At 34.8% G+C, this 12257-nt stretch overlaps 1 protein-coding gene across 4 annotated transcripts in view; it reads right to left on the minus strand.

Annotated features, from left to right (window-relative positions):
• RSRC1 (arginine and serine rich coiled-coil 1) overlaps positions 1–12257 on the minus strand; it is a 421306-nt gene that overhangs the window by 327105 nt on the left and 81944 nt on the right. For 3 of the 4 annotated variants that reach the window (XM_025376977.1, XM_025376978.1, XM_025376979.1), the window contains exon 4: positions 8612–8785. The exons of the other annotated variant lie outside the window; for it this stretch is intronic. In XM_025376977.1, coding sequence (XP_025232762.1) covers positions 8612–8785 — 174 coding nt within the window. The remainder of the gene's footprint in view (positions 1–8611; positions 8786–12257) is intronic. 4 annotated transcript variants of the gene reach the window in all.

Genomic DNA, 12257 nt, shown 5'->3' on the forward strand with positions numbered 1-12257 from the left:
TGTCCAGTGGAGGTGTAATTGATTTCCTTCCCTTATGTGGAAGAAGCTACTTTTGAATCTATTACGTTATTCATGGCTAGATTTTTGGTAGCCTACATTTGTGTCTACTACTGATCCTTTGAGCTACTTGTAACATCTTACTTATTCTCTCATTAATTAGGTAAGTAATATCTTTGGCAATGTATTTCTGTATGAGGCACGGTTTTGCCGTTTTAAAAACAATCATCCTTCAATAGCTCCAAAGCATAATGAGTCAGGATTTGAAGGTTTCTGTGCAGTCCATATGGGTCCAAAGACAAGGCTCCTCCATTACACTACAATTCAGTACTTTTTCCCTTTTATTCCTGAATGTTAATGCTAACATAATTTTTGTAATACCTTTTGCAAAGTGTCCACCAAATTTTTTAAAAACCATGTAATGAAACTTACTAAAAGTCCTTCTTCACATATCCCTAATTCCTCAGCCTCCTGTGGAATGAAAAAGGAAATTTAAAGTACCTTCTCTCATTCCAAAGCTTTCACCGTCAAGCAATCACCAAAAGAAAGAATGAATCTACAATTCATGCCATTTAAAACGTTATCAGGCATAATTCAAGTCAAATCCCATTGGGCACACTGTGTGATAATTTAAATGTATTGATATAATATATAAAAGAAAGGTGGTGACCTTGGAGAACTGAGGAAATCCTTGTCTCCTGCTTTTGCTGAATATTTTTTTTGTTATATTATGTTCCCTATCTTGACCTAATCTTTTCTAAAAAATTAGATTATTTTGGTTAAATCGGAACTAATACCAAATACTCAAACCCACAGAATAGAAATTGGGTGGTAAATTTCACTGTAATATAAAATGGCCAAGAACACAATGGGCCACTATGTTATGATATTCATTTGATTTATGAGGAAACTGTAGAAACTTTAATTTAAAAAGAAAACAAATCCAGTGCACACGTGTGTATAAAGATGTATTTGTTTACCTGCTTAACAAAATTGACAGTATGAAGCTTTTTTTTTTTTTTGCATGCTATAATGACATGTGTTAAAGGTGTACTTTCGATATACTGCTTTCGAACCAAACATTTGCCCTTCGCCACTGGTGAAAGGCAACAAAATCTCTTTACAAAGTCTTCGTCTTTTTCAATAAATTTTGCATGAAAACATGTTATCCTGGCACAAAGTTGCCTGCTGTCACTTTGGAAGTGTGATAAATGTTTAATGAAAACAACACCACACAGCTTGGTGTCAGACAACAGCTATCACACAGCCCTGCTTTGATCCAAACAGACACTTAAAAGGAGTTCTAAGCATGCTCTGCACCACAGAACTCTATAACCTATATGCAAATGGAGTAAATTAGCATAAATTACTTCCTGCTGTATAAAGAAATAAGAGGTTAGGAAAAATATGACAGGCTCTATAAGTAAGTAACTGCTGTCAAAACTCAGAGTCCAGCTTTCCCAAATCACTCCCAACATCTACCAATCACTAGGTAGAGGGAATAAAAAACAAAACCCCTTATCGACTGGAATTTATTACATGAAACTCTAAAACTGAAGACACTGGAATTTTGCCAAGGTTAAAGCCATAACTAATATATATTTATAAAGTATGATTTCTATATGGTACTAGTTTTCTTATTCACACTGCTTATAATACTTACAGCTTTTTAAGTACTACCATCCCCATTTTATAGAAAAATAAATTATATATCCAGAGGCAAATTCTTACCTCTCTCAAAAAGTATAAAGCTTCTGAAAATTATACAAAGAAAAATGGAAGAATGTATAAATACAAGTATTTCAGTAAAAGATCCCAAAAGTCTTGATAGGTACACTTCTGAGAACAGCATCCATCTACTGAAAATGCAATGAGGAAATAATAAAGGGGAAAACTTTTCATCGTAGCAGGTTATGAAGAAAGGCCCACTTAGAAATACAAAATTAGGTTCCTAACGAATTCTAAAGTTATTCAAATTAAGAAGAAAGCATTTTAGTAGGTGTCTTGGACCATTCTGTGCTGCTATAACAGAACGCAATGGTCTGGGTCATTAGTTTATAATGAATGAAAATTTATTGCCTCACAGTTCTGGATGCCGGGAAGTCCAAGACTGAGGGGCCAGCACCTGATGATGAACTTCCTGCTGCATCATCCCAAAGAAGAAAGGCAAAGAGCATGTAGGAGGCGGAAGCCAGTCTTTTTATAAGAAACCTACTCCCATGATAGCGTACCCACTCCCTTGATAACTGCATTAATCCATTCATGAAGGAAGACCCACCTCCCATAAAGGTCCCACCTCCCAACACTGCCGCATTTTGGATCAAGTTTCTAACACACAAACTTTGGGAGACACATTCAAACCACAGCAGTAGGCAACAACTGCCTTAAACCAAATTTTCCTAGCTGGTGATTTAAATCAATCTCATCCAAATTCCCCTTTTAAGGATGGCACTGTGATTTAAGAATGAATAGTAAAGGCCGGGCACAATGGCTCACACCTGTAATCCCAGCACTTTGGGAGGCCGAGGCGGGTGGATCACGAGGTCAAGAGATAGAGACCATCCTGGCTAACACGGTGAAACCCTGTCTCCACTAAAAATACAAAAAATTAGCCGGGCATGGTGGCGGGCACCTGTAGACCCAGCTACTCAGGAGGCTGAGGCAGGAGAATGGCGTGAACCCGGGAGGCGGAGCTTGCAGTGAGCTGGAGCGTCACTGCACTCCAGCCGGGGCGACAGAGTGAGACTCCATCTCAAAAAAAAAAAAAAAAAAAAAGAATGAATAGTAGAACATCACTGGTACTTACATATTTGTTCACAACTAACTTTTCAAAGACATCATTTTAAAAATGTTTTATAGCAGTCAACTACATGTTAGGTAGTTTGGATCAAGATGTAGGTAAAGAAGGTCCAATAATATTATAATCCACAGAAGACTTAGATAGGATGTATAACATTCACCATCATCAAATCAATTGCAATTATGAGATGCCATGACAAGTTTCATAGTTCTGATTGTTGACTCTCAATAACAGTTTAACAAAATAATGTTGTATCCAATTTCAACTTAACAACTCTGCTATTAAGAAAAATCTGTTCTCATAATGCAAAGACATTATCCCTTATAAAAATTGTAATGATCTAGGGCCTGGCACTGTGGCTCACTCCTATAATCCTAGTGCTTTGGAAGGTCAAAGCCAGAGGATTGCTTGAGATCCAGAGTTTGAGGCCAGCTTGGTCAACACAGTGAGACTCTATCTCAACAAAAAATAAGGAATAAAAATTTAGCCAAGCTTGGTGGCGAACACTTGCAGTACCAGCTACTTAAGAGGCTGAGGTGGGAGGATCACTGGAGCCCAGGAGATCAAGGAGATCAAGGTTGGAGTGAGCTATGATCACATCCCTGCACTCCAGCCTGAACAACAAACTGAGACCCTGTCTCTAAAAAAAAAAAAAAAAAAAAAAAATTACAAATTAAAAGAAAAGAAATACAGCTGCTCTGCCTACAGAGTAGCCATTCTTTATTCCTTTATTTTCTTAATAAACTGCTCTCACTTTTAAAAAATAAAATTTTCTAAGGATAAGATAAATATTTATTTTTTAAATCTGGGGGGAAAATGAAAAACAAGAAAAATCTGTATCAGTGTTTAAAAGAGAAAATATTCTTAGAAACTAAATTTTATAAATATAAAACATTAAAAGTCATTAAACATTCTTGATAAAATTTCAGACAGGACTCGGTGTCTTTCTTATAATAATCATTCACACAGTGTTATAAGGAAAGGCATCTTTTAGTCCCTACAAACTACTGAGACCTTTCCCGTTTATATTGGGTCTTCCTAAATCAGTAGATAAATAAAATGAATGGGCCAATTTGTGACATTATAAGACAAATTCTACGATTTTAATGTTCTAGGAATTTCCAGAACTATAATTAGCTGTTATTTTAAAAAGTTTTTTCAGAATTATCTGATTTTGCATTTTTTTCTCAAAAGTATAAACAAACTCTCCCTCATTATCAAGCTCATTAATTCCTGCTTGAGCATTCCTTTCTTTTCTGTTTTGTTTTTCTCAATTTATAAACACCCTTTACCTTGTTTTACCATTATTCTACTTACTGTTCTTGCTTTGTGCTTTATAAATGTATACTTTGTGTCCTATCTGTCTGTCTGTCTATCTATCTATCCATCTATCTAAATACTATTAATTTTGCACATAGGTTATTTTCTCATGTGAAAAAGCACTTAGGTTACTTAGCACAAGCTAAAACACTTGTCATACACTGCACAATCACAATGAATTAATACATAAGTCCTAATTTAAATGTTAGTAAATCCTTTTTCCTCTCTCTCTCCACAAATTTTTTAAAGCCACTTGGAAAAAAGATAGCTAATGAAACCATCACTAAAATGAACTTAATTAAGGCCCAGGAATTGTCTGTGAAGATAATTAAATATAATTCTAAATAGATGAAATGCTGAGGTGGGAAACTAAGAAACGAAGAGAGAGGGAGAAAAGAAGGGATCAATCTTTTACTAATGAGATTTCTGGGCTGATCAGGGAAAAACATGGTACAGAAAATTCTTTCAGTTCTCTCTCACTGTTTTCTAGGAATATTTAAACAACAGTATATCACTTGATCTCAAACTCTCTTGTTCATCATTAATAATTATGGATTACTAAAGAAATGAGGATAGTGTGTCGTTAAGAGGCAGGTGACAGTCAGTCCATTTGAATTAGAAGCCTAACTCTGCCATTTATTAGCTCTACGACCATAAGCCTAAACACCTTCATCTCTTCATCTATATTAATAGGATAATAAAAGCACCTATTTATCAGGTTATTAAATGAGATGATATATGTCAAAGGCATAGCAAAATTTCTGATACTGAAAAAATACCTTTAAAATGTTAGATGCTTATCTTTTTTTTTTTTTTTTTAAACGGAGTCTCACTTTGTTACCCAGGCTGGAGTGCAATGGCGTGATCTTGGCTCACTGCAACCTCCGCCTCCTAGGTTCAAGTGATTCTCTTGCCTCAGCCGCCCAAGTAGCTGGGATTACAGGCACGCACCACTACGCCCAGCTAATTTTTGTATTTTTAGTAGAGACGGGGTTTCATCATGTTGGTCGGGCTGGTCTCAAACTCCTAATCTCAGGTGATCCACCCGCCTTGGCCTCCCAAAGTGCTGAGATTACAGGCGTGAGCCACCACGCCCAGTCAATGCTTATCTTTTTACATCCATTGTGAGTAAAGCATTTTGTTCATACCCCATGTAGACCCAATCACATTATTTCTCTACTTGAAACTCTACATTGGCATCCCACTGCCTCTAGAATTAACTGCATACTCAAAGTCCTCTCATAATCATCTGTCATCATTATTTATCTTCTACTCTAAACTAAGCCCCACTAGACTTCAGTCCCTCAAATTGTACCACACAAACCTTGATGCCTCCACACCTTTCTATTTGAAGTTCATTTTGCATGATCATTCCTCCCCCTCTCTTCCTTCAAAATGTAAACATCATTTCATCTGAGAACCTTTCCTTGACACAGGGACTAGTTAAGATCAACCAGCTTGAAGTTTATGGAGGGAAATCTCTCTCAACCAGAAGGTGTCAAGACTGAAAATGAAAGCCAAGATGCTTAGACTGACCTGTGAGAAGTATAAAAACAGCCTCAGACTGCTTATCTCTAAACTGCTCGTTATTAGCTGTAAGTGTACTCGTAGTTTAAGCCAGAAATGACAAATGACAACTCTTGAGCCAAATCCAGCCAGATACCCATTTTTATAAACAGTTTTACTGAAATACAGTCTGCCTGTTAGCTTACTATTACCTATAGTTGTAAAGTTCAGTAGTTGCAACAGAGACCAAATGATCCAGAAAGCCTAAATTATTTACTATCTAGCCCAAGCTTGTCCAACTTGCAGCCCGTGGGCCACATGCAGCCCAGGACAGCTTTGAATGTTGCCCAACACAAATTCATAAACTTTCTTAAAACATTATGAGGTTTTTGTGATTTTATTTTATTATTTATTTATTTATTTATTTGCTCATCAGCTATCATTAGAGTATTTCATATGTGGCCCAAAACAATTCTTCTTCTTCCAATGTGGCCCAGGGAAGCCAAAAGATTGGACACCCCTAATCTAGCCCTTTATAAAAGTTTGCTGACCCTTGGTTTAATTTAAGCTACTGTTAGTTAGGTTTTGTTACAGCCAAAGCATCTTAACTGGTACAGTTTTACTTTTTACTTTTCCTACTGGAAAAATTCATCTGACTTTACTATAATCATTTGCATATCTTCCCTTCTACACATGTTTATATTCCCACCTGTGTGAAAGCTCCAAGCAGTACCGGCACTAACATTTATATCCTTATTACCTAACACAGTACCTGACAAGTAGAAGGCATTTAAATATTGTTGACTGAACAAGTAAACAGATGAATGAATGTGCATATTTGATAATCAATATTTAAATATTAAATATTTGATAAAAATTAACATGTACATTAGGTGCTCTGAGTGATACAAAAGATCCTAAGTCCAGAATGGCTTGAAAATCAGCGTTAGGAAATATAAGAATCTGTGCGCACCTCAGCACTAAGCAGGGGAAAGGGCACCCTAACACAACACTACCCTCTACTATGGCCCACTAAAACCATAATGCAGACTAGCCACAGTTTTTTGGCATCAGTCCCCGGTGCCCTTTTATTTTGCACCTCTTATTTTGACTTTGTTCATTGCCTTTGTTGAGATTAATGTTAAGAAATAACAGCAAATACAACACTATCATCTTGTAAACTTGCCATCCAGGAATTGGTCCACTTGAACACAATCAACTATGAGTGAGAGATGAGTCTAACCTGTAAAGTTGCCTTAGATATTCAAGATTAATGTTACCATATGAGAACCTTTTTTAACACAATCTAACCTTCCTGTTTTATTCACTTTCTCATATTTCTTACCTTTAAAATCCCCCATATAATATTTTACATAATATAAATGTTATGCAACTACACAAGTATTATTCTAAAAAAGTAAAATTTGGTGAGGTGGAAGGTAAAAATTTAATGACCAGTAAAAATCATAGTTTTCTTCCATAGCCATGTAATTTTTAAAAACAAAACCAAAAGAAGAAAAAATTTTAAAAGGAATCAGAAGCAAGGCAGTTTCTTGATTGACAAGTTGTATTCATCAAGCATATTTTCCAGACTCAGAACCCTACTGTATGTAAATCCTCCCTTCGAATTTATCATCCTATTGACTTTCTCCCATTACCAAGAGATTTCCCCCAAACACTTTCTGCCTTCATTCCATTTTACCAGTGCTGGCTAGCTCAGCCTCCCCACCCTTACTGACAGGTATCTAACTTCTAACTCCTCTCCTGTAACATTTCACAATCCTTAAAACTACAAGAGGACAGAACTCAGAATTTTACAGGAACATAATTGATCACTGTACATTAATGGTTGTGGGATGATCAGGCGAACAAAAGTCACATAATAATAATAATGGTATCCTCTTCCAAACTCTACCACAAATTTAACATTTAAAGAATACTTAAAAGCCAACAATCTAGGCAGATTTATATAACAGCACTATAAATTTGGAAATAAAAAATAAACAAACAACTGTGAAAATGAAAGGAATGAGGAAGGAATTCCCTATCTTTTAATAAACTTAATAATTCTTTATAGAATCAAGACGTCAGGATGCTATAACTACAATCCTAGTAAACTCTTAAACATGGAAAACTAATACACTAAAGATAAACACATTTATATTGAAGTGTTAAAATAAATATATTCACACAAGACATTGAAAGACTGACAAAAGAGGATAAATTCCAACATTAGATTCTACTTCTTAGAATAAAAGACCTCAATTATAATTTTGAATAAAACGAACAAGATGCTGTGAATTTACTCTGTTAAAAAAGATTGTTTCATTTTAATGTTTTCTAATTTGACAAACACTTATGAGTGGATTTCAAGTTCTGTCTCTAAACTGACAAAACTAGAATCTCATTGTTTTAATAATAACAATTCTATGAAAAACAAAATCCAGACCTTATAAGCAGACACACTCACCCTTACACACACATACACCCTAATATTGCTCAAGCTCCTATTCCATATTTCAAAAAGGCTTCAACAATAGTAAATCACATGGTCTCCTCCTTCTGTTTCAACTTTATACTTTTCGTCTAACAGCTTTACAATAAGGAAATAAACATTTTTAATCACTAAGTAGTCTTCAAATTTTAAGTTCATACTCAGAACAAAGGAAACAGAATATGAAACTTTCCTACAGAATTAGGCAAATTTTCCTCTACTAACATACTAAATTTTGATATTGCTGTTTATATCGATTCCAATATTGTTATATTAAATAAAAATAGAAATGAAAATGTACCACAGTAAGAATCTGAGATAACTATTTTGATTTATCCTTTCTTCTTTCTCTACTGTATTCTCTCTTTTTGTTCCATTTTCTTCTACTCTTATAGCAACTGAGTCACAAGAAAAACCTCAGAGAACAAAAATGTAGTTTGAACATCACCATGGAATCACCAAGTCCTTACCAGGTAAGATTTCCTTCAACTTACCCACGTTTGATGTTATGTAATTCCTTGTCCTTCCCTTTGTCTTTCTCCTTTTCTCTTTTCTCTTTATCTCTGCCTTTACGTCGTTCTCTATCCCGAGACCGACTACGCGTTCTTCTGTGACTGGACCTTTCACTGCTACGACTATGAGAACGGAGACGAGGTCTTGACCTGGACCTATGGTAAGCAGATTTTGTTAAATAAACTTACTGCATAATTTCTATTATGAAAAGTAAATACTCTTTTAAATTATCTGAAAAAAAACTACTTAGTTTTAGTTGCGGACTCAGAATTAAATAACCATGTGAAGCAAGCACCTGAATATGATTCTTTATGAGTAAATGCTCTCACTTGAAATAATATGCGGGAAATATATATGCTAACTTTATAGTAAATAATGATGCAGTTAAAAAGTGTTTGCCTTAAAGGTTCAAATCTAGTCTTAATTATTCACATCTCCTCAAATAATGTATCTAATTTAATCTACAAGGATAGGGCTTTCCTTTTCTCTATAATCTTTGCTTCCATATCTATTCAAATTTATGTCTTATTTCTAATTGTTCCAATATAAATATTGATCCACTCCAATCCAGCTATTCTTTGTATTAAATGCATTATGGTACAATACTAAGAAGTAATTATTTCAGGTTCTGGTTACAGAATTGATTTAAAACAAAAACAAAAACAAAAACAAAAAAACTACCAGACTGACAATCCTACAGATAATTTTTAAAAACAACCCAGGTTGACCCTTGAACAACATGGGTTTCAACTTCATGGATCCACTTACAGGTGGATTTTCTTCCATCTCTGCCACCACTGAGACAGCAAGGCAAACCCTTCCTCTGCCTCTTCCTCCTGAGCCTATTCAACATGAAGATGAGGATGACAACCTTTAGGATGATCCACTTCCACTTACTGAATATTAAATATATTTCATCTTCATGCAGGGTGCGGTGGCTCACGCCTGTAATCCCAGCACTTTGGGAGGCCAAGGCGGGTAGATCACTTGAGGGCAGGAGTTCGAGACCAGTCTGGCCAACATGGTGAAACCTCGCCTCTACTAAAAATACAAAAATTAGCTGGGCATGGTGGCTCATGCCTGTAACCCCAGCTACTCGAGAAGCTGAAACAGGAGAATTACTTGAACCTGGGAGGTGGAGGCTGCAGTGAGCCCAGATTGTACCACTGCACTCCAGCCTGGGTGACAGAGAAAGACTCCGTCTCAAAAACAGACAAACAAACAAACAACAACAAAAACAGAATTGTTGCCTTTTTAATCCAACCATGTGATTTTCCTGCTAAACAAAACAATAAACAAACAAAAGTATGTTTTTCAGAGGAAAATAACAGAGTTTTCATAATACTCACTTTGTCCAGGATAAAAACCCAAAATTCCTAGATAAATGAAGAAACACAAAAAATGTGTTCTATTCTTAAAAGACAGTATATGAAAAGCAACTGAGATTAAACTAGATGTTAAAGTCAGCAGATAAGGATTTTAAAGCAGTAAGTGTAACTAGGCTAATAATGAATATAAAATTAAGCAATCTCAATAGGAATACCAGAACATGAAAAAAAAAATTCTGTAACTGAAAAACACAGTCTCTGAAATTAAAATTATGCTGGATGAGATTAAAAGCACACTGGTAATAACAGAGGAAAGAATCTGTATACATGCAAATAAATCAATCAAAATTACCCAATATGAAGAACTAAGAGGAAAAAAGATTGTAATAAGAAAGACCCTCAGGGATCTGTGTGACAAGATTCAAATGCCTAACAAGCTTATTTAAACCCAGAAATAGAGAAAACAGAGGATGAAGCAGAAAATGTTTTCTCAGTGGTGAGCAAAAAATTTTCCAAAGTTAATAAAAGAAAAATTTACAGATTCTTTATTAGAAGTTCAACAAACCAAGTAAGATAAACATTAAGAAGACCATGATTAGAAATACTATAGTCAAACTGAAAAACACTAAAGGTGTAGAGAAATCTTGAAAGTATTCAGAGGAAAAACAACACATTACATACAGGTGAACAATGATACCAACTATTGCCACTGACTTCTTATCAAAAACAATGGAAATCAGAAGACAGCGGAACGAAATTCTTAACATGGTGAAAGAAAACAACAGGTCAACCTAGAATTTTATACCCAGCAAAAATATCCCTCAAAAATGAAAGTAAAATAAGGACATTTTCTAGACAAAGGAAAAGTAAACAAATATCAACAGAAGACTTGCATTACAATAAATACTAAAGAAAGTTCTTCAGGCCAAAAAGGAATGATAACAGATGAAAACGTGGGTCTTTAGGAAGGAATGAAGACTACCATAAAGTAAATAAATAGGTAAGCATCAAAAACTGTTTATTTCCCTTAATTTATTTAAAACACATATAAGTGCTCAAAGTAAAAATAATAGTCTTTTACTCTAAGGTTTATAATGAAGGTAGACATAATACAAATAATCTCTATAGAATAAAGCATGGGGCAGGTAAATAAACCTATACTGTTAAAAGGTTTCTATATTTCACATTAAACGGTGAAATAATAATTCTAAGTACACTGAAATGTTAAGAGCATACACTGTAATCCTTACAGCAACTACTAAAAAAAGAAGAAAATAAGTATGCTAAAAAGTCAATAGATTAATTTTAAAGGAATTATTAAAAATACTCATTAATCCAAAAGGAAGCTGGAAAGGAAGTAAAAAGAAAAAAAGAAGGCAAATACATAAAATAATAAAACGATAGACTAATTATATCATAAGTACATTAGATAATAATAAACAAAATATTGTAAAAAGGCTGTCTGTCAAAGGTATAAAAAGCAATACTGTATGCCATCTAGAACAACGACTATATGCTATCTACAAAATATGTACTTTAAATAAGCAGACACAGATAGGTTAAAAGTAAATGTCTAGGCCAGGTGCGGTGGCTCACGCCTGTAATCCCAGCACTTTGGGAGCCTGAAGTGAGCGGATCATGAGGTCACGAGATTGAGACCATCCTGGCCAACACAGTGAAACCCCGTCTCTATTAAAAAATACAAAAAATTAGCTGGGCCTGGTGGCTAGTACCTGTAGTCCCAGCTACTCAGGAGGCTGAGGCAGGAGAATGGCGTGAAACCAGGAGGCGGAGCTGCAGCGAGCCAAGATAGCGCCACTGCACTCCAGCCTGGGTGAGACTCTGTCTCAAAAAAATTAAATAAATAAATAAATAAATGGCTAAAAATATATACATCATATAAACAGGAAGTACAGGAAAGCTTAAGTTAATATATTAATATCACATAAACTAGACTTCAGAAACTAAGAGTATCACCCAAAATAAAAATGGATACTTCATGATAATCAAAGGATCAATTCCTAGGTAGAAATCATGCAGAACATGTTTATCTGACTGAAACAGAATTAAATTAGAATTTAACAATAAGACATACAGAAAAACTCCAGATATATGGAAACCAAATAAAACACTTTCAAATAATCCATGAGTCAAGTAAGAAAGCACAAAGGAAATTTAAAAGTATTTTGAACCGAATGAAAATGAAAAATACAACATATGAGAATTTGTGAGATGCAGCTAAAGCAATGTTTAGGGAGACATTTATAGTTTTAAATGTTTATGTTAGAAAAGAAGAAAT

Source organism: Theropithecus gelada, chromosome 2, assembly GCF_003255815.1.
Source record: "Theropithecus gelada isolate Dixy chromosome 2, Tgel_1.0, whole genome shotgun sequence".
Classification (NCBI taxonomy): Eukaryota; Metazoa; Chordata; class Mammalia; order Primates; family Cercopithecidae; genus Theropithecus; species Theropithecus gelada.